At 40.1% G+C, this 23,216-nt stretch overlaps 1 protein-coding gene across 1 annotated transcript in view; it reads left to right on the forward strand.

Annotated features, from left to right (window-relative positions):
* The window catches only part of PDLIM1 (PDZ and LIM domain 1), a 52,395-nt gene that overhangs the window by 9,684 nt on the left and 19,495 nt on the right, over positions 1–23,216 (forward strand). Inside the window, exons 3-4 of the mRNA XM_043988360.1 lie at positions 4,190–4,274; positions 20,342–20,538. Coding sequence (XP_043844295.1) covers positions 4,190–4,274; positions 20,342–20,538 — 282 coding nt within the window. The remainder of the gene's footprint in view (positions 1–4,189; positions 4,275–20,341; positions 20,539–23,216) is intronic.

Consider the following 23,216-nt stretch of genomic DNA (forward strand, 5'->3'; position numbering starts at 1 on the left):
GTGATAAAACTTAATACAAAGATTTTTTCAAATGACTCAGCAGGTCCTTCAGAGGGATATCATGGTGAAGGGGTCTAGGGGATAACCCACATACATACATCTGAATTAGGCAAGATAGATTGTAATGGTGACAAAGCAGAGAGCCAGACAAAGTGCTCCGGGAAGACAAGAAGAGGGAGAAAACATTCTGAGCTGAGGAAGCCCTTCTGGCTTTGGAATCACACCTTATTTTGGGTGAGATGGCCTCCAAATGCCCTACTGACTGAGCTCCTATGATTTTTTTCTGTTCATGATACTTACATCTTCACATTCTAGAACTTGACATCAGAAAGTAAAATGGATAATTCAGAGACTCCTCTGCTGTTTTTTGAGTACGATTGCAATTGCTTGTAATTCATAGTTAGCATTTTATCATTTAAAAAGAGTAGTTGGGGCAGCTAGATGATGCAGTGGATAAAGCACTGGCCCTGGATTCAGGAGGACCTGAGTTCAAATCCGGCCTCAGACACTTGACATTTACTAGCTGTGTGACCCTGGGCAAGTCATTTAACCCTCATTGCCCCACAAAAAAATTTTTTTTTAAATATTGAAATACTAAAAAGAGTAGTTAGGTAGTTAATGCAACCATTATAATCCCCTTTGAACAGAATACAGAACGAAGCAGTAGAAAGATTAAGTCGCTTGCCTTTCTAGGGGAAAAAGAAGGAAGGGAGCACTCAAAGTCAGGTCTTCTGAGTCCAAGTTCAAGGTTATTCTCACTGCCCTTGACTCTTGTGATCTTAAAGCCCACTAATTGTCTGCCCAGGTTTATCAGGTGTTAACAGAAAGGCTAGAAGTTTACAGTATGACAGGAACAATCCTGAAATAGACTATTATGTGGAACAAATATTGTCTGTTGCATCTAGCATTTTCATTAAGTGCAAGCATGGTGGTAAATGTGTTTATAAGGGAAGAGACTCATGGGAATTGCATATGGGATGGTAGTTTGCTCCATGCTTCATTTCATCTGGAAAAGATTTTCGAGGATGTATAATTTTAGGAGCTTATAGAATCACAGCCTGTTAGAACTGGAGGCGGGGGGGGGGGGGCAGCTAGGTGGCACAGTGGATAAAGCACTGGCCCTGGATTCAGGAGGACCTGAGTTCAAATCCAGCCTCAGACACTTGACACTTACTAGCTGTGTGACCCTGGGCAAGTCACTTAACCCTCATTGTCCTGCAAAAACAACAACAACAAAACAAAACAAAAAAAAGAACTGGAAGGGACCTTAGAGACCAAAGGTCCATCCATTCTCCTCATTTTACAAATGAGGAAGCCCGGTCCCAGAAGAGGGGAAGCCTCAGGTCATATAATAATGATGTGTGCTTTCCCTTCCCATCCTCTGAATTCTCGTATCATTAACATTAACTTGAAATTGCCTCCAGTTGTCTCATGTGTGTGCATACTGTTCCTTTCAAATAACTAGATTTGCAGGTCTTCAAGAATAAATTTTCTTCTACAGCAGGAATGGGAAAACTCTTCTTCTATTGAGAGGCCACTGATGTAGAAAGAAAAAAAAAATCAGTTGAAAGCCACAGAAGTCAAGAGCAACTTAGCTGTGTAGAGGGAGTTAAATATTAATTATTAAAATTTAACTTTAGTTGTGGAGTAGAGAGAGAGAAAAAGTTATTTGAGAGAGAGAGAAATGGATTTGACCAATTTCTTTCTTTCTTTCTTTCTTTCTTTCTTTCTTTCTTTCTTTCTTTCTTTCTTTCTTTCTTTCTTCCTTCCTTCCTTCCTTCCTTCCTTCCTTCCTTCCTTCCTTCCTTCCTTCCTTCCTTCCTTCCTTCCTTTCTTTCTTCCTTTCTTTCTTTCTTTCTTTCTTTCTTTTTGAGGCAATTGCATTCAAGTGACTTGCCCAGGGTCACACAGCTAGTAAATGAGGCCGAATTTGAACTCCAGTCCTCCTGACTCCAGATGGGTACTCTAATCCACTTTGCTACCTAACTGCCTCAATTTCACCAATTTCTAAAATTAATACCAGGTATACCCCAAAGTGATCAAAGAAAGAGAAAAAAGAACCATATGCACCAAAATCTTTATAGCAGCTATTTTTATAATGGCAAAGAACTGGAAATTGAGGCAGTGCCCATGAACTGGGAAATGGGTGAACAAGTTATAGAATATGAATGTGAAAGAATGTTATTGGAATATAAGAAATTATGAAGGGGACTTTCAAAGAAACCAGAGAAGATTTATATGAACTAATAACAGAGAGAAGTGAGCAGAATCAGAACAATTTAATAACAGTAAAGACAAACCACTTTGAAAGACTTAGGAACTCTGATTAACACAATAGTCAATCATGATTCTAGGATATTCAAGGTGAAAAATAGTACTCACCTCCAGCTAGAGAGGTGAAGGACTCAGAGTGCAGATCTAGACTTTGTTTTTGGACATGACCAATTCAGAAATTTGCTTTGCTTGACTGTGTATGTTTGCAATGGGTTTTTTATTTTGTTGCTTTGTTTTGTTTTTTTCATTTTTTTTTTTTAGCGAGGCAATTGGGGTTAAGTGACTTACCCAGGGTCACACAGCTAGTAAGTGTTAAGTGTCTGAGGCTGGATTCAAACTCAGGTACTCCTGACTCCGGGGCCAGTGCTTTATCCACTGCGCTACCTAGCTTCCCCTTTTCATTCTTTATCAATGGGGTTTTGGGAGATGGAGATAAGAGAGAGAGAGAGAGAGAGAGAGAGAGAGAGAGAGAAGGTGGATCTTCATTTGAAAAAAAAAATTTTAATTTAAAAAATAAAGTAAAATGAAGACCGGAGAACATAAAAACAATTCAATTAATGGCATAAATAATGAAAATATATTTCAGTTCTATGTGATGATAGCTAATTTTATAAAGTGCTTTAAGGTTTGCAAAACACTTTACAAATGTTACTAACTGGTTCTCACAACAGCCCTGTAAAGTGATTTCTACAAGTATTATTATCTCCATTTTATAGGTTAGCAAACCAGGCCACAGAGAATAAGGGAATAGTGATTGTCAGAGGTGGTTTTTAAACCCAAGCCTTTCCTGACTTCAAGTCTATAGTTCTTTCTTTCTTTCTTTTTTTTTTTTAGTGAGGCAATTGGGGTTAAGTGACTTGCCCAGGGTCACACAGCTAGTAAGTGTTAAGTGTCTGAGGCCCAATTTGAACTAAGGTACTCCTGATTCCAGGGCTGGTGCTCTATCCACTGCACCACCTAGCTGCCCCTATAGTTCTTTCTACTATACTACAGCTATCCCTCATGTTATGGCTAGTTAACAGAGGCAGAATGAAGTGGGGAAAAGTTACAGCAAGATAGACAAATACAAGCAAAACAGATGAAGAGATCTCTAAAAACAAAATTTTTTTAAAGAAGGTAGTCATTGCTAAAATATTTTAACTCCTACCTAAATTACAGGAGCTTAAGTGTTTAGGGAATCTCTCAACATTTTCTGTCTCTGGAAAGTGGGGAGTTTCATGCCTTACTTAGGAAGAATGGTCTGCTTTCATAGCCCATCATCATCATTTTGGCCTTTTTTAGAATATTGGCACTTTTTAAGACTTTTAAAGCTACTATTTAGACAAATAAATACCTACCTACTAAAAATTCTGCATCTGTACTGTGGTTTTGCAACCACAGGCATTAATAAACTATATTACCTCCTGATAGTAGTTTCAAGAGTCAGATGGAATTAGGCTGAGTCAGTCTGACTCACAAACCATAGCACTCCTTCCTATAATACAGAATAGGCAGCACTAGGCACAAAATACTTACTTATACGCATTCATTTAATAAGCATTTGTTATGAAGTTCCTTGGGTCATCTATTTCTTTGACAAATAGTTATTACAGCGCTTACTTAGTATATATTTTAAAGGCTAACTTTGGAATTGATGCTTTGTTTAAAATGATTCAAACGTCACCTCTGTTTACCTCAGTTTCCTTGACTGTAAATTGGGAATAAGAACAGCACTTACATTGGTAGCGTTGTGAGGATCAAATGAGATATTTAGCATAGTGCCTGGCGCATAGTAGGTACTTAATAAATGTTTGTTTTCCCCTCCCTCCAACTTCCCTGCTTCTGTTTCTCTCTCTGATAAGTTTATTTCTGCTTTACTATTTCTAGTACCTACTTTTGCTCAACCCTATGGTTGAAATAATTCTGTCTGTTGCAGGAGTGAACATAAAATCTGGTCTCCCCTGGTGACAGAGGAAGGGAAACGCCATCCGTACAAAATGAATTTAGCCTCTGAACCCCAAGTAAGTAGCAGCTCTTCTTCACTCTCCAGTCTCTTTTCCATATTTTTAAAGCAACAGTAGAATTCAAAGTGCTAAACATTTATTAGGCACCTGTTGTATACAAAGTGCTGTTTTATGTCTGGAGGATACAAAGGTGAAATCAAAATTGTCCCCACCCTCAAGGAATTGATATTCTATTGACCTATAATCTGACTGTATTTTAGTACCCCAGGGGTACTGTGATAAAATAATGCTCCTGGACGGTTTCTTACAAGAAGATCACCCCGGGGACAATCTGGTATTTGTTTTGTCCTTCTTTTTTGGAAAATGAAGACTTTATAGATTGTTAGACCTGTAAAGGACCATGGGAGAACTATATCATTTTTACAACCTGCTCATTTTATAGCTACAGAACCAGAATCACAGAGAGGGCAAACAATTTATCTGAGGTCACACAGCAAGGTAGTATCAGAGCAAAGAATAGAGTCTGGGTCTGCTGAATCTTCAGCTTCAGATTTCTTTCCCCTGTAACTGCTTTTTATAGGGATGCCTGGAAAGCAGGAAAGGGGACTATGGAACTGATCAGAAAGAGGTAGAGGAGAATGTTTCGAGAAAAGAAAGCAGAGGGGAACAGACCAAGATACAGATAGGCAGATGCAAAGTGAAACCCAGAGAGATTGAAGCATAGACAATAGAGAAAACATTAGTTATTTCCTAGGGAAGTTAATGAACAAAGCACAATAAAAGGTAGTCCAATATGAACTAGATTTCAGGTCAAATAATTCATGACAGGGGCAGCTAGGTGGTGCAGTGGATAGAGCACCGGCCCTGGAGTCAGGAGTACCTGAGTTCAAATCCAGCCTCAGACACTTAACACTTACTAGCTGTGTGACCCTGGGCAAGTCACTTAACCCCAATTGCCTCACTAAAAAAACTTTAAAAAAATAATTCATGACAGTTTTAATTTAAAAAAAAGAATAATGGTTCACATTTACATAGCATTTTAAGGTTTTCTAAGTGATTTCATCAGAAACAATCTGTGAGGCAAGCAGGAAACTGAGGCTTCAAAAAATTCAGTGACTTTCCTATCCTATTAAATGGTGGTAAGAGATTTTCTCCAACACTTATTTTCTCATTCCTGATACAGTGTTTTTTTTCATGCTCTGGGTCTAAGGCTCAGGACTTGTACAAAATCATAAGGGTGAGATTTCTAAATATCTCATTATTTTATATATTTGAGCAGGAAGGGACCTCAGAGTGAGTCATCTAGTCCAGCCCCTACATTTTGTAGACAGACCTTTGTACGATCTGTCACATGGGTAGTAAGTGGCTGCTCTGGGCTTTGAACTAAGGTCCTCTGGCCCTAGACCCAGGGCCCTTTCCCTGGGCCATCTGTTTCATTGTGGCTTAATTAATCCCTTGGTTAAAATGATTTTAAAAAAATCAATGAATCATATCTCCAAATGAATCCATTTAAGAGATAGTAGTCTATTACAGCCATAGTCTATAGCTAAATACTTTCTTTTGTGCTTCATCCTATAAGAAATCATTCCCCTCTCTCCCCGCCTCCATCCCTTTCTCTTCTTGGAGCTTGTTTGTTGTTTGGTTCAGTTCTCCCATCTGCTCGAGCAGATGTCAACTCCGGACAGTGGGCAGTCTGGGACAATGATCATGTCCTTTCCCACTAATTGCCTATCCTACTATTATTGTTGTTGTTGTTATTGTTATTATTCCTATTATTATTTTATTAGAATCTTGATGGAAGAGCCTGTATATTTGTTACAGGCAAATATTTGTCTTTCTCGTGAGCCACAGGAAGATGTGGGTAATTTCTGGAAAGAGCTGTAGTTAATATCGGCAAATGTCAACAAGGGGTTGGTACAGATTTTGTAAGGCAAGTGCTCTTTTCTTCAGAGAGGGATTTGCGAAAACTAATTTACAAGCACGTTTGGTCAAGTTAACTCCAATGGTGAAGATTATCAAATTTTGTTTAGTATTGGTGAATATTCTGGCTAGTTCTTAGCAGTGAATCAAAGTATTAGTGAATGGCAAAAATGGTGCTATCTCTTATTAGCCAGGTCCTTGATATGTGTGTTAACCTTGCTTTAAACATTAAGTATATTCCTGAAAGGCAGCATGAGGAAAATGAGTATTCAGTATCAGATCAGATTTTTCCCTTTGATTTGCATTATTTAAGAAATAATTTCCTATACCAGAAGATAATAAAAATTACATTCAAGGATCCCCAAATTTACTTTAAGGATCATTCTAATTCTTTGACTTTATTCTACGACACAGATGTTGTAAGAAAAGTTAGAGGCTACACGGGATAGTGGATAAGGGATTTGGAGCCTGGAAGAGCTAGGTTCAGATCCTACCTCCAACTCACACAAATTATTTGACCTTGGGCAAGTCATCTCACTAGTTTGGTACAGTGGAAAAGGTACTTGTTCTGGAGTCCAAGGACTTACTTATGATACTTATTACCTTGGGCTAATCACTTCATCTCTAATCTATAAGATGAAGTGGTGGGAAGAGATGGCCCCTGAGATCTCCTTCAGCTGTAGCTTTAAGCTGCTATGAACTTTTTTTTTCTTTTTTGGTGAGGCAATTGGGGTTAAGTGACTTGCCTAGGGTCACACAGCTAGTAAGTGTCAAGTGTCTGAGGTTGGATTTGAACTCAGGTCCTCCTGAATCCAGGGCTGGTGCTTTATCCACTGTGCCACCTAACTTCCCCTGCTATGAACTCTTAAGCCTCAGTTTCTTCATCTGTAAAATGGGGATAATCACTTCCCTGTGTAACTAATAGGGTTCTTGTAGCAAATGATAAAGTGCATGTAAAATGGAAGACTAATTCTCATTTCACTTCAGAAGCTATGTAATTGGATAGTTACATTCCACAGAATCAGATTGAAGAATAGGAGTAAATAAATGGAAGAGCCAAATTTATCTGAGAGAGAGAAAGAAAGAGGAAAGGAGGGAGGGGGAAGGAAGGAAGGAAGGAAAGAGAAAGAAAGAAGAAAAGAAGGAAGGAAAGAAAGAAAACTGTTTTGCAAATTTTAAAGCTCTCTATGTGAGTTATTATGTGGATGCCAGCTAACAAAGACTGTCTAGTCTAAAGTACCTAAGAGTTCAGGGATTCTGGTTAATATCATATGATTTTTTTTTTTGGACCCAGACCTCTGATTTTATTAGTGTGGGGAGTTTCCACCACCTCTGAGAATAATCAGCTCTTGAGTTGCCTGGAGTACTGAGAGGCTAAGACCTTGTCTGTGGCCCCACAACTACTATGGAACAGAAGCAGGATGGGGAACCCCAGTGCTGACCCCAAGGCTGACTTTCTCTGCCCTAGAGCCTCACTGCCTTTCTTCATACAAATAGACATCCTTCTTAGATCATATAACAGAGAAGTATTCACTACTGTTCACTTGGCATGCCTACAATGTTACCATTAAGCAATGCAACCATGTAAGTTTCAATACTTTCAAATGGGACTATCCTTCCTCATTTGTTAAATGAGGGGGTTTGGGCTAGAAGCTCTAAAGCTTCTTCTAACTCTAAATCTATGAACCCTTGAGTATCCAGAACAGACAAAGATATTCCATATGTTACTTTCTAACTGAGGGATGTCTTCTTTTAGTGCAAGTATTCACTTGTCTTGATATATTTCCCATAGTCCTTAACTTTTTACAAAATCCCCTTCCAACTATTAAAAAAAAAAGTTTGAATGAGATCAGAGTCTATACATAATAAAATAGCCTGGATAGGGACCTGTTACTTTATATATTTCTAACCAACACCCCAGCTTATCTGAAATGAGAGTCGTTTTATTTCCTTGTCATTGTTGAGTTTCCTTGGAGACTGGTAAATAGAAAGCCCAAACAATTACATCATCCCTGATGCAAAAGTTAGCCCTGGGATGTTCCTGAATTCTGGGAAGGGCAATGCACACATCAGTAGACAGATACTCCTTTTATATGTGAAACAGACACATTCTTGCCATACTGGACTAATTTCACAATGTGAAATTTGATACACCAACCTCTATATCCCACTGACTTGCATTACGATCGTGAGCCTGTTCCTATGGGGGAAATGTTGGCTCCAGGACAAATGAAGGCTGTCCTGCAACCCCATGCTTCCTGCTGTGCTGCTGTCAAAATGAAAAAAGGGAGGGAAGGAGAAATTAGAGGAAAAGGAAGCTTGCCGTGGAAAGTTTTGCTGATTTCACGCCTTGCATTTAGTGCATGAAATCAGCAAAACTCTCCACTTACCTGGCTGCAGCTATCTAAATGCCAGGTTAAGAAATGAGAAGGTGGAAGAGCTGTGGGGGCCTTACCTTGCCTCTTATGCTGCTGGAAATGGGCACAAATGCTCTTATCAGTCTCCCAATCCACAACTCAGTAGTACTTCCATCATTAAACAAGCATTTATTAAGTGCTTCCTACATGCCAGATGCTGTGCTAAGCATGGGGTGATTTAAATAAAAGTAAAACAGTATCAACAACATTGGGTGTTGATCAACTGTGATGGACTTGACTATTCTCAACAGTACAGTGGACCAAGATAGTTCCAGGGGACTCATGATGGAAGGTGCTCTTGAAATCTAGAAAAAAAGAACTATGGAATCTGGATGCAGATTGAACCATACTATTTCTATTTTTTGTGTGTTTCTTTTTTGAGGTTTTTCCTTTTTGCTCTGATTCTTCTTTTACAACATGACTAATGCAGAAATATGTTTAATATAATTGTACATATATAACCTATATCAGATTGCTTGCTGTCTTGGGGAGAAGGGAGGGAGGGAGAAAAGTTTGAAACTAGAAATCTTATAAAAACTAATGTTGAAAACTAAAAACTTTTTAAAAAGTAAAAAGTAATTAATTTAATTAAAAAAAAGAAAGAAAAGTAAAAACCATATCTGCCCTCAAGGAGCCTACAACCAGTCTGAATAATGAAAAGTCCAAATTCTATATTAAAGAAAGGGAGCTCTATTACTTTCATAGGAATCCGACTACCAAAGGGAAGGCTTTTGTATTTGTTTAAATAGGGAAGATCCCCTTCCCCTAAAACATGTAGACTACAAAAGTATTCCTTTTCTGGGTGGGTATGTAGTAATCAAAGTGAAATCAAGTTTTAGGTATATTTCAAAGGACCCCCTTTTTTTAATTTTAATTTTTGGGGGGTTTTTTGCGGGGCAATGGGGGTTAAGTGACTTGCCCAGGGTCACACAGCTAGTAAGTGTCAAGTGTCTGAGGCCGGATTTGAACTCAAGTATTCCTGAATCCAGGGCCAGTGCTTTATCCACTGCGCCATCTAGCTGCCCCCAAAGGACCCCTTTTCTTTAGGCTCTGGGGAATTGATCCACATTTCAAAGCATCAGATACTACACAACCTACCTCTAGACTAAGCACTGGGGGACCCATCATTATCATTCAGATCATCCTTTGATGTGGTGTTTAGGTCCAGCTGCAGACACCCACATGCAAACAGGCCCTGGAGCTCCTGGCTAAGACCAGACCAAACAAACGTTGTGGGGCAGAGGGAGGAAGGGGATACTAAATAGTGAGACCAATAGAGCTGACATACTACATCTCCTGTGAACCTCCCAAAGGATGGGTCGACTTAGACAGTGCTGCTGATGGCAGCAATAACCTCACCTCAATACCATCTCTTCTCTGAATCAGATGTTGGCCATTTCTAGATCTTTTCTGGGGAGGAAGGGGCAGAGGCAGCAGCTGTTTGCCTCTGCACTCATTTGATAACATCCTGAGTCATCCCTACCTAGTTCGATGTGTAATGAGGCTTATTTGGTGACTGAAAGGAGGCAGGCTTATGATGTAGATTCAGAAAGCATACTGGTTGGTTTGCAACGCTTATTGTTTATCTAGGTGCTCAATAAGTTGAGAGTGGTGGATTTAGCAGCTGGTCATTTCTTTGTAGAAACTATGCTTGCAATTTGGATAGCTGCCACTAGGTGGACAGTGGCACTAGGTGGACAGAGTTCAGACAGCAGATAATCATAACCCAGGGTGTGACTGAATGGGTGATTTCAAACAGGAATCTCAGACTCAGAGTATTAGACTGATTACAATTCCTGCCCCCAACACCCCAAAGAATACTTTGAGCCCTTTATGCTAATGATAGCTAGATTAGCAAGTCTTTATAAAGACAAAACTAATTTAGATAGTAAAAATAGACTAGTGCAATAACTTCATAACAAAGGCATGGTTTGAATTTGAGAACCTTTCTTAGAACATATAGAATATAGTCTAGGTGCTTAATTAGGGTTTTTTTCCCTATAAAAATGTAGTCTTCAACGCAACAAAAATATGAACTTGGTAAACATTCTATAAAAGAGATGTTTAAAGGGGCAGCTAGGTGGCGCAGTGGATAAAGCACCAGCCCTGGATTCCAGAGTACCCGAGTTCAAATCCGGCTTCAGACACTTGACACTTACTAGCTGTGTGATCCTGGGCAAGTCACTTAACCCCCATTGCCCCGCAAAAAACAAAACAAACAAACAAACAAAAGAGATGTTTAAAGATGAAAGCCTATTAATAGTCATAATCGTAGAATTTAGAGCTAGAGAGGATCTTAACAGATCTGCTTATCTAACCTTGTTTTATATAGATGAAGAAACTGAGGCCCAGAGAGAAATGGCTTTTCTTGGGTCATGTAGATAGTAAGTGATAGAACTGGGATTTGAACGCAGGTCTTTTGACTCCAGGGTAGCTAGGTGTTGCAGTGGATAGAATGCTGGAACTAAAGGCAGGAAGACTCATAGTCTTGAGTTCAAATCTGGCCTCAGACATTCTCTAGCTGTGTGACCCTTGGCAAGTCACTTAACCCAGTTTCCTCATCTAAAATGAGCTGGAGAAGGAAATAGCAAACTGCTCCTGTATGTTTGCCAAGAACACCGGATACAACTAAAAACAACTGAACAACAACGATAACATTGGTGAGATTTAAATCTTAACCTCCTAGATTATGTTAGGATTAGGTGGACAGAGCACCAGGCCTGGAGTCAGGAAGAGTTCCAATCGAGCCTCAGACACTTACTAGCTGTGTGATCCTGGACAAGTGACTTCACCCTGTTTGCCTCAGTTTCCTCATCTGTAAAATGAGCTGGAGAAAAAAATGGCAAAACCACTCCAGAATCTTTGCCAAGAAAATCCCAAATGGGATCAGGAAAAATTGGAAACGACAGACTGGTTCTTGGACAACAGTGGCAGTTTCCCCAGGACTTTCCAGCTGAGTAGGACTTGCCAGTTAATGAATAAGTAGCATTTGTGAAGCACCCACTATATTTTAGGCTTTAATAGTTTTTGATGAACCAGAATCACCTGAGTAAGATTGGGGTAGAAGAATAGGTTTCCAGTAGCCTCCAGCCCTTTCCCCAAACTCTCAGATTATGAGAAAAGAGAGCACAAAGATTTCAGGATACCTTCCATATGTAAATAATATCACTGTCTTTGTGCAGTCCGTCCTGGGCAATGTGGCATAATGGAAAGAATGCTGGCTTGAGAGTCAGAGCACATGGATTTGAATCCTGTTTTTACCATTTACCACCTTTGTGACCTTGGGCAAGTCACTCAATCTCTGTGAGCCTGTTTCTTCATCTGTAAAGTGAAGGTTCCTTTTAATTCTAAATCCATGATGATTTGATCCTATATTCCAACCAAACTGGTCTACTAGCTACTCCCTGTGTTTAATATTCTGTCTCCTATCACCATGCCTTTACATAGGTTGTTGCTGCTGATGATTAATAATAATAATAGCTAGCATTTATTTAGCACTTTTTTTTTGGGTGCAGGGCAATGAGGATTAAGTGACTTGCCCACTGTCACACAGCTAGGGTCAAGTGTCTGAGGTCGAATTTGAACTCAGGTCTTCCTGAATCCAGGGCCAGTGCTTTATCCACTGCGCCACCTAGCTGCCCTCTAGGATCACCATTTTACTTTATTGATTTTTTTTTTTTTTTAGTGAGGCAATTGGGGTTAAGTGACTTGCCCAGGGTCACACAGCTAGTAAGTGTTATGTGTCTGAGGCCGGATTTGAACTCAGGTACTCCTGACTCCAGGGCCGGTGCTCTATCCACTGTGCCACCTAGCTGTCCTAGGATCACCATTTTAAAAGGGAGCATTTTACAGTTTCGGAAGCTGAGACCCATGGATTTGCCCCAGATTACACAAAGAGTAAATGGGAAGGTCAGGGTTTGATTATAGGTCATCTGATTTCAAATCTAGCATTCTTTCCACTGTCCCTGGGTATTCTGAAGTTGCTTCTTTCTTTGTTATCAACTCCCTTTTAATTTTTTTTTAAGCTTATCTCCTCCTGGCTAATTTATCTCATCCCTTTATCATATCTTGTTCTGAATAGGCTCCTGGCACTTCACATCTTATTCTCCTCCTGGCACCCTAAATCTCCATGGAATGTCCTGGTGGACCATGCTGTTGTTTTCAACCCAATATATTTAATTCCGATAGCCCAAAGCACTTTCTTGACATTTAGTACCCAATAGAAGAATTTTACTGGGGCCCTGGGGGGAGAAACCAAAGGGAAATGAGACTAGAGATTATTATAAAAGCCTAATTATTGTGTGAAACTGTGTCAAGGTCCTGGAGAAAGAGGGGGATGATCACTAAGGCTCTTCCAGTTCTGACAAGTTCACCATTCCACGAATAACTTGTTGGGAACAAACTGCATTTGTAATTCCCTACATGTAGATGATTTGTACCCCAGGCACGAAGTGTTGTTTTTTTGTTTTGGTTTGTTTTGTTTTTTTGTGGGGCAATGAAGGTTAAGTGACTTGCCCAGGGTCACATAGCTAGTAAGTGTCAAGTGTCTGAGGCTGGTTTTGAACTCAGGTTCTCCTGAATCCAGGGCCAGTGCTTTATGCAGTGTATTTTTTGAGATTCGATAAACCAACAATCATATATTAAGCAATGACTATGTGCCAGGCAGACACTGGGCTAGACAAAAAGGATACAATACAAAAATGAGGCAATCCCTGCCCTCAAGGAACTTAGATTCTATGATGAGTTTCCCTCCAAATTATAGTCATTCCTGCCCTCAGCACAACTTTTTTATGATTAACTGAAGAAGACACTGAAGAGTAACATAAGGAAACTTGAGACATGTCTTAGGAGATAGGATGGGGAAAGTCTGGGCTTATCTCACCAATATCTCATATTTGTCCCCTCCTTTCCATCCTCTCTGCCATTATTTTAGCAAAGACTCCTAACTGGTCTTCCCATCTCTAATCTCTCCCACTTCCAGTCTGTCCTTCTCACATCTGCTGGACTTATCTCCTTTATGCTTAGTTCTTTTTTCTTTTTCTTTTTTCAGGGCAATGAGGGTTAAATGACTTGCCCAGGGTCACACAGCCAGCAAGTGTCAAGTGTCTGAGGCCAGATCTGAACTCAGGTCCTCCTGAATTCAGGGCCGGTGCTTTATCCACTGCGCTACCTAGCTGTCCCCCTATGCTTAGTTCTAATCAATTAATCAACAGTGGCCCATTAGGTGCGAGGCACTACATTAGGTATTTGGTCATAGAATCATAGACTTAGAACTAAAAGGGACCTTGGAGAGGTCCCCTAGCCCAGCCTCCTCATTTGAAGAAGGTAAATGGGTTTCCTGGGGTTATTCAGCCAGCAGGTCCCTGAGACGGGGAATCCTATCCATTTTCAAAACCTTTCACTAAGCTACCTAAGTGCTCTTTGCCTGGTCTCAAAGTCCCTCCACTGACTGGTGCCACGTACCTTTCCAACTTTATCTCCTATTTTACTCTGGCCTCTATCCTAGCCAAATGGGACTATCTTCTGTCTTTCGATACCCCTTGTTTCTCTCTCTCTCTCTCTCTCTCTCTCTCTCTCTCTCTCTCTCTCTCTCTCTCTCTCTCTCTCTCTCTCTCTCTCTTTTTGGTGAGGCAATTGGGGTTGTGACTTGCCCATGGTGTACCCCTTGTTTTCTAATCTCTGCTCTTTGCTCATACTGTTTTCTGTGTCTAGAATGTTCTTCTTTCCTCTTCCCTTGTAGAATCCCTACCTTATCATCCTTTTCAACCCACCTCAAACTCTCCATAGAAAATCCTTTCTGATTGCCCCTCTTCTTGATGCTCCCTGAGCTTGTGTTAAATTAAATTGAGAATCTATCATTCCAGCCTCTCTCCCTTCCCCCCATGCACAGGTGCAAATTCTTTCAGGTATTTTCTCATAGAATGTAAGCTAGTAGAGGGAGGGACTTTTATTTTTGGCTTTGTATTTTCACTCTCAAGGTGTTTGGTGTATAATAGAAGCTGATGAGATGGCCACTAAATGGAGAGGGGAATGAGCTGACCTCTGAGTCAGAAAGACCCGGGTTCAGGTTCTTCTTTTGATTATGAATTCAAGTAAGGTATTGAATTTCTCAGTGCCTCAGGCAAGACTAAGTTGTGTAGCCAGTGTTCATTATCATTGGTAAAGGGATTTTTTCCACTGGGAATTCCTGATGCCAATGAAATCACAGGTCTAGTCTCCTTCCCCATTCCAAACTTATTGATTAATTGATTAGTTAAAAATAGAAAAATTAACCAGATAGCAAAAGTGAACAAAGTATCATCTGTTTAGGGGCTACCCTGAGTCACTGTCCCCATTAATGTTTTGAGATGTGTTTTTAAAATTTTTTCCTATTAATATGATGAATTATGTTTTCCCCCACATTAGATATGTTGCCAAAAAAAGTAAGACAAATAAAATTTTCAAGTATGTTTTGATATGATGAATTATGTTTATAGTTTTACTTTACTAGCTCTGTATTCTGAGGATAAAATAAACCCTATGTGATCATCCTGGAAAAACCTTGTATGCATTGCCTTATCATATTTACTCAGATTTTATTTAGGGTTTGTTTGTTTTTCCATTAATGTTCATAAGTGAGATCTCTACTTCAGTGGTGTTGACATTTTCAGGTCTGGAGATGAAAACCAAATTTTTCTCATGAAATTAGCTAAGTAACCTATCATCCTTTCCTATATTTTGAGAAAATAGCTTATGCAGAATTGAGATGATTGGTTCTTTAAAAGTTTGGGAAAGTGTTGTAGTGAATCCATCAGGGCCAGATCCATTTTGGGAGGAAATTCTACGGTTTAATTCAATTTGACAAACATTTATTTATTTTGGTGGGGGAAGCAATCAGGGGTAAGTAAATTACCCAGGGTCACAACAACTTATAAGTGTCTGAGGCAGGATTCGAAGTCATGTCTTCCTGACTCCAGGACTCTCTCCACTAGCTGTCTCTCAATTTGCCACTTATTAAATGTCTGCTGTGTGACCAACAATGTGCTAGGAGCTGGGGGTACCAAGACAAAAATCTAATAGGCCCTGACCTCAGGTAGTTTCCATTCTACTTAGGGGTATAGCATGGACACAGATAAGCAAGTATAAGATCATTTGAAGAGGGGAAGATCTAGGGTGATTCCTGAGGCTCCTGGAAGAAAGCTTAAGCTTCTAAGAGGCAGAATTGAGGAGGGAATCCTTACAGGCATAGGAGACAGCCTGTTCTGTGACACAGAGGTGGCAGGTAGATTGTTAAATTTAAGTAGGTTGGTAACCTGATTGTGAAGGGTCTTAAATTCCAGGCTGGTCAGTCTATAGTCTTTCTTAGAGACAGTAGGGAGCCACTGAGGATATTTGAGCAGGACAGCAACATGATCAGACCTGTGTTTTAGCAGTATTACCTTGGCAAAGAGAGATTGGAAACTGAGAAACTAATGAGGAGGCTATTGTAATAGTATAGGTGAGGGGTGATAAGGCCTGAACTATGGTAATTACGGTATGAGTAGAAAGAAGGGGATGATTTAGAAAGATGTAATAGAGCATTAAGGGAGAAAAGGAGGGGGTCAAAGTCAGAAACTTTGGTGACTTAGAAAAATGGTGACGTCCTCAAAAGAAACAGGGCAAAAAGATTCATTTTAGGCATGTGGAATTTGAGGTGCTGATTGAACATCCAGGTAGAGCCATCCAGGTGAGAGCTGGCAGAGCAGGACTAGAGTTCAGGAGAAAGATTAAGGCATGGCAGATAGATTTGGAAGTCAGAGATCGTTGAACCTATGAGAGGTGATGATCACTGAGGGAAAGAAGAAAAGGGGCCTCAAGAGAGACTGGGACTCTTCTGCTTAGAGGGAAAGAAATGGACAATGAACCTGCAAAAGAAATAAAAAAGGAGGACTGGTAAAACAGAGAGGAAGAGAACCAAAAGAAGGGAGCATCATGGTAGTCAAAGGAGAAAAGGGTATTTATGAGGGGAGGGTAATTGACAACATCAACAGTTGTAGGGAAGTCAAGTAGAATGGAGCCTGAGCAAAAGCCATTGGATTTTGCAGTTGATAACCTTGGGCAGCTAGGTGGTGCAGTGGATAGAGTGCCAGGACTGTACTCAGGAAGACTTATCTTCATGAGTTCAAATCCAGCCTCAGACACTTAGTAACTGTGTGACCCTGGTCAAGTCACTTAAACCCTATTTACCTCAATTTCCTCCTCTGTAAAATGAGCTGAAGGAAATGACAAACCACTCTAGTATCTTTGCGAAGATAACCTCATATGGGGTCACAAAGAGTCAGGTGTGACTGAACAACCACAACCACCTTGGGAAGAAAATTTCAGTAGAGTTAGGGTTAGGGTTAGGTTGAAAGCCAGATTCCAAGGGGTGAGTGGGACCTGAGGAAATGAAGGCAGTGAATGTAGATGAGTGAGATAAGGGACCATAAGAGCCTAGTTACGGGTGATGGTGATGAAAGGTGACCATCTCTCTATGTGTAACTGAAGTGGAGTGAAACTATGGGATCATGGGAGCTGAGGCTGGTGACCTGGGAGGTCAGTGTTCAAGAGGACCTCATCCTGTATACTGAAGTCCCTGAATATGAGGGCAGGGGTTGGGGAATTCATATTTTTTTTTTTACTAATCTACATACACTTGCAAATAGTGTATCCTCTTGCCCTACCATTAATTCATCACAGTTTGTGACCTTTATTCATTGTAGTGTTTAATACTATGATTTCATTTTAGTTTAGTTTTGTTTTTATTTGTATTTTATTTAACAGAATTATAAGGTTGCAGGTTTAAAAACACTATAACTTAAAAATGAACTCTGGCTACTTGATCCGAGGTGTTCTCATAAGTGAGGTCTTTGATTCTGATTTTATTTCTCTCTACCTATTCTTGCTTTTCTGTCACTTTTTCTTTTAGGTTTCATAGCCTTTTCTGAAACATATATGCTCAATGATGTTGGGTTTCACTTTTTAATATATCTTTTCCAATTATCAACTGTTCTTGCTTCATGTCTGGTTTTTTGGTGAGATGTGCTTTGGCTGATTTTTATAATGGCCATCTCAGAGATGAGTTGGACTTTAGTCCCTAATTTTTAAATGACTTATGTCTTTTGGTTTTAAGTGCATCTCTTGGAGGCAACAGATTGTCGGATTTTGTTTTTAAATTCAGTCAGTGACTCTTCTTCTGTAAATAGAGCTCAATCCATTTATATTTAAAATCTTAAGTATTAGGAAATTAACGTCTGTCCTCTCGGCCATTGCTTCTCTTAGGCTTATCAAATCAGACTATATTTTGTTTTTTCTTCCTTGGCTTGGATTGTAAGCTTTTGATTTTCCTTTATTCCAAACTCAAAAGTAGTCTTATTTATTGTAACTAGTTTCCTAATATTGTAAACAAAATATTTTATCAAAACTATTTCAAATTATTTGCCATTATTTCTTTTGATTAAGAGAAGCAGTGTAGAATGGGTAGAGAAATAGGTCAAGAAGACCTGGGTTCAAGTTCATTCTCTAGCACTGATCCCTGCCAATGATTTAATCTCAGGCGATTCTCTGAGACCTTAAGTAGTGGAAGAGTGGCTGATCTGCTTTGACAGAGGGAATTCCACACTGGGAGTTCTCCCATACTAATGCAATCACAGGTCTGGCAGAAGGAGGAAAAATAATTATTAATTAAAACCTTGAGGGGCAGCTAGGTGGCGCAGTGGATAAAGCACTGACCCTGGATTCAGGAGGACCTGAGTTCAAATCCGACCTCAGATACTTGACACTAGTTGTGTGACCCTGGGCAAGTCACTTAACCCTCATTGCCCCGCCCCCCCCCCCCAAAAAAAAACAACTTGAACTTCCTCCTAGGCTCAGCACATGATGCAGATTTAGCATTTTTGTTTGACTCCCCTTCCCCTCCCTACTGCCCCTTGTTTATATTTTGGCATTCTGTAACTGTTTATGAAATTGGATTTTTACATTGCTGTTCTCATAGCATCCTGCCTAAATCACGAATTGATTTTACTTTACAGTTCAGACCATGTCTTTCACCTCCTTTAGGCTCTATGATATTTTGCAACTATAGGAGGACAACATTTTTTTCAGGCTTTTGAGCACTTGAAATATTCTCTTCATCCCTTCAGAAAGATAAGTTCTCTCTGCCCAGATAGTGTTATTTTCCCTTCCAAGCCCTCTGGAGTGAGAACCGAAGCCAACTCTCATCCTTTTTTCTCTAAATGTTCTCTGGGGGGTTTCTCCTTCTTTCCTTCTAGCTTGTAAATCTACTCCCAAACTATGATGGCTTTCTGTTACCTCTCAAGATCAAATACAAACTCCTTTGTTTGGCATTTAAAGTTCTTCACATCCTGGCTCCTTTGTATCTTTTCAGTCCTCTTTTTAATATTAAATTTTGTTTTTTTCAATGAATAAATATTAATATTCTGTCCTTCCCTCACTGGGAAAAAAAAGGCCAATAAAGCCTTTGTAACAAACATATATAGTCAAGCAAAACGAATTCTCATTTTGTCTACATCCAAAAAAATGGGTCACATTCTGCATATTTTGTCCATTGCTTCTCTTTCAGGAGTGGCAAGCAGGCAGGTGGAAGTTGTTTAGCCAATTTGTAGCCATATTAGACTCTTTGTGACCCCTTTTAGGGTTTTCTCGGCAAAGATACTGGAGTGCTTTGCCATTTCCTTCTCCAGCTCATTTTATTAGGTGAGGAAACTGAGGCCCAGAGAAGTTAAATGATTTGCTTAGGGTAACACATGTGCTAAATTGAAGACTCAAGGATGCAAACCCAGGCTTCTTGATTCCAAATCTATCAGTGTTTCCACTACACCATGGCTGGATTATAATAATGGGTGCTTCGTAAATGCTTGTTGATTGATTAACCTTGGTCATCAGCGCATATTAAGGTCAACCTTGTGGAAGAAAAGGGCTGTCTCCTTCATAGAACAAAGAAAAGGAGGAAAGAATTGTTAATGATGTAGAGGAATATTGTAGTAGTGAGTAGGGGAAAAGGTAGAGATCACAGCAAATAATCTTTATCTCTTTTTTATTTGGGGAGACAGTATGGTATGATAGATAGAGAGATGGCCTTGGAACCAGAAGGACCTGAGTTCAAGCCCCCTCTCTGATGTGTGTGTGTGTGTGTGTGTGTGTGTGTGTGTGTGTGTGTGTATGTTGATTTTGTGACTTTGGGCAAATCACTTAACCTCTCAGTGACCTAACTGATTCTATGATACTATACATTGCAAAGAAGGTACTATCTGCCCATTGGTGAAGGAAGCTCTGCATCTGGGAGTTTCCTGTGCCAATAAAATCACTCTTCATTCCCTAACCGTTTGGATTTTATTTCTTTTTGTTCGTTTATTTTCCCCAACCTTCCTCAGTTGCACTTCTCCCTGTTTCATGGGTCACCTAGTAAGTGGCCCATCTGTTGGTATTCAGCTAGACTGATCTTTAGACAGAAGCTATAGTCTGCATGTCTCTAGACCCAGACTCAGAGCATTCTCAGCATAGAAGAAGCTAGCAGAGTTTGCTCAGCTGTCATAGTTTTCAGGAACCCAGGGTCACTTGAACACCCCTGAGGAGTCATGACAAGAGAATGTGTCCAAGTCCCTAGAAAAGTATCGAGTAGTTGACTATACATGGAGAAGTTTTTATTTAGCTCCAAGAATCCTGACACTTTGTTTATATGTAATTGTGGACTCACCACATGATCACCTCCTGTCTCCCCACACCTGTATGTTTCCATAACTGACTTGTCCTTTGTTCCCCTGCATCCAGGAAGTCTTGCACATAGGAAGTGCCCACAACCGAAGTGCCATGCCTTTCTCAGCCAGCCCAGCATCCACTGCTTCTCCTCGAATCATCACTGCCCAATACAACAATCCGGCCAACCTCTACTCTTCAGAAAACATCTCGAACTTCAATAATGCTTTGGAATCGAAGACTGCAGCCAGTCTTGAGCAGAACAATGGAATGTGAGTATGTTCACATTTCCTCCTCTATTTCCATTTTGATGGGTGCAGAGATCTCTGAGGCAGGGCCAGAGTGGATTGGTACCCTATCCTGGGATTGGGTCTACAGGGTTATTCTCAATGACCTACTGGGTTGGTTTTTTCCCTCCCTGAGAATTCTATAGAGATTCTTGAGTGTTTCAAACTAGTATAATCTTAATATCACCATATTGTCAAATAATGCTAAAGATCAGAGGATCATCAATTCAGAGATGGAATGGATCTTAAAGGCCATCTGGTTTAACTATATCTTATATAACTGAGACCCAATTAATCAATAAACATTGATTAAGCACCTGCTATGTGCCAGGAAGTGTGCTAAGGGCTAGGGGTTACAAAAAGAGGCAAAAGGCAGTCCCTTCCCTCAAGGAGCTTACAGTCTAATGGGAGAGATAACATTATTTATACACACACATACACATACACACATATGAAAAAAGATATTTACAGGCTAAATAGAAAATAATTAACAGAGAAAAGGCACTGTAATTGAGAGGTTGTGGAAGACTTCCTGTAGAAAGTAGGACTTTAGTTGGGACTTAAAGGAAGCCAGGGAGATTAGGAGTGACTCTTCCAAGGTCACACAACCCCATTTGAGGTAGGATTTGAATCCATGTCTTACTAATTCAAGTCTAGCGCTTTATCTACCACACCAGAGGTGTCAAACACATATCCCTCAGGAATATGGTCTGAACCAAATTAATATCTAATTGGGAAACATTCAACAAAATAAATAAGATTGCAATAAAACATAGATAATGTTAATTTGTGGCTTCTAAATCAATATATTTAAAAATCCTTATGTTTGGTTTAGTAGCTCCCATTTCTATTTGAGTTAGATACCACTACACTACAAAATGAGTTATTATGAACAATGGGAGAGTGGGAGAGGTCAAGGGAGCTAGTTTACATGTTTACTCTTAATTCTACCAGTAAGAATTTATAGGGTAGAGGTTTTTATAATGGCTGAAGGGAATATCCCAGACCTTTTAGTAGTAGTGAAGCCTATATACCCCTTCTCAGAGTAATGTTTTAAATGCACAAAATAAATTATATAGGGTTACAAATGAAACCAATGATATTAAAATACAGTTATCAAAATATTAATAAAACAAGTTAGTGAACTCCAGATTAAGAACTCCTGGTAGAGAAAGTTAGCATTTTCTGCAAACAAGGTCTGGTGAGAAAGCATGGAGCTCTACACGGTAGGGTGAGAATGGGTACCTTTGGAGGATTCAATTTATCATTGGGAGCTCAGACATTTAATATGTGAAGTATCTCCTGAATATTAGACCCTTCTTTCTGTGAGCCCTGAAAGTAAAAGCTCATCTGAAAAGTAACTGAAATGGCCCATGTTGGAAGGCACATTGGTCTTGGTTGGCTTTGCCTTGAGCCTTTTCTAGTTTAATATGAGGAGGAGAAAAAGGAAATAAGGCTGTGTTATGCTGCCCCATATTGAAATGCTTCTGATCAGGGATTAATAACTCAAGTGTCATGTGTGGTATGGTGGGAAGAACACTGGCTCTGGTGGGACCTAGGTCCAAGATCTACCTCTGGCAACACTTCCTGTGTGACATTAGACTAGTCACCAAACCTTTGTGGCCTGGAAAATGAGGGGAGGTGGACTAGCTGACCTTTGAGGTTCCTCCCAGCTTTTAGATCAGTGATCCTATTCAAGAGACCTGATGAATTAGGACAAATAAGTGATCCTGACATCGTCTTAGCATCACTTGAATTTTTTTCCCTCTCACTAATGTCTTCCTTCTTCCTCCCTCATACCATATCTTTCTTTCTCTGAAATGACAAAATCTTAAACTATCTCCAAACCCTCTTCCCCAAGCTTCCCTACAGCAGCGTGTCATCCTTTTCCTAACAGCCCTTCTGGTAAATGTCCCTGCAAAGGAGGCTCATCCTCCGTGTCCAACCATCTTGGATGATTCCCAGAGAGCTCCTTTGCTCTCCCTCCCCATGGGAACAGAGTTAGGAGACTGCACGGTGCTTCCCATGCATTTTCCTCCTTCTTCTGGTTTTTTTGATGAAGAAAATCCTGGATTCTTCTAACAGGAAAATTTTCTCTTAATAGTCCCACTCTGACAAGGTAATCTGGCCTTTGATTCACCGATTGTGACATAAACCACCAGCATACTCTTGTCACCTCCTTCAGGATCTGTGAGAGATCTGCAGACTGGCCCATTCTTCCTTTTCTCCTGTTAGCCCAGAATCCTTTGTCTCTAAGATAATGCATGGATCCCTCCACAGGTGATGTTTGTCCTTCATCACATGCAGTTCCAAGCTTGTGAATGCATGTCATTGTTCATCCTGTATGAAGTCACCGCGATGAATCCCGTCCCAGCCAGATCTGAAAATGGGAGGCATTGTTCAATGGAATGAGGAAGGCTAGGCAAGACTGAACATTGGACTCAGCAGACAGGTGTGGGTTTCAGAGCCTGCTCTCTCCCTGGGGCTCTGGTCTGAGTCTTGCATAGGTCATCAGTGGCCTGGTCCCAGGCAGAGGCCTCTTTGATGATCTAAACTGAGCTGAGGAATCTTAGCCATTTTCTTCTGCTTCCCACACTTAAAACAGTAATGCAACTTGAAACATCCAAAAAGCCAGAGTCTCATTTGTTGTTTACAAAAAAATG

This window comes from Dromiciops gliroides, chromosome 2 (assembly GCF_019393635.1).
Source record: "Dromiciops gliroides isolate mDroGli1 chromosome 2, mDroGli1.pri, whole genome shotgun sequence".
NCBI lineage: Eukaryota > Metazoa > Chordata > Mammalia > Microbiotheria > Microbiotheriidae > Dromiciops > Dromiciops gliroides.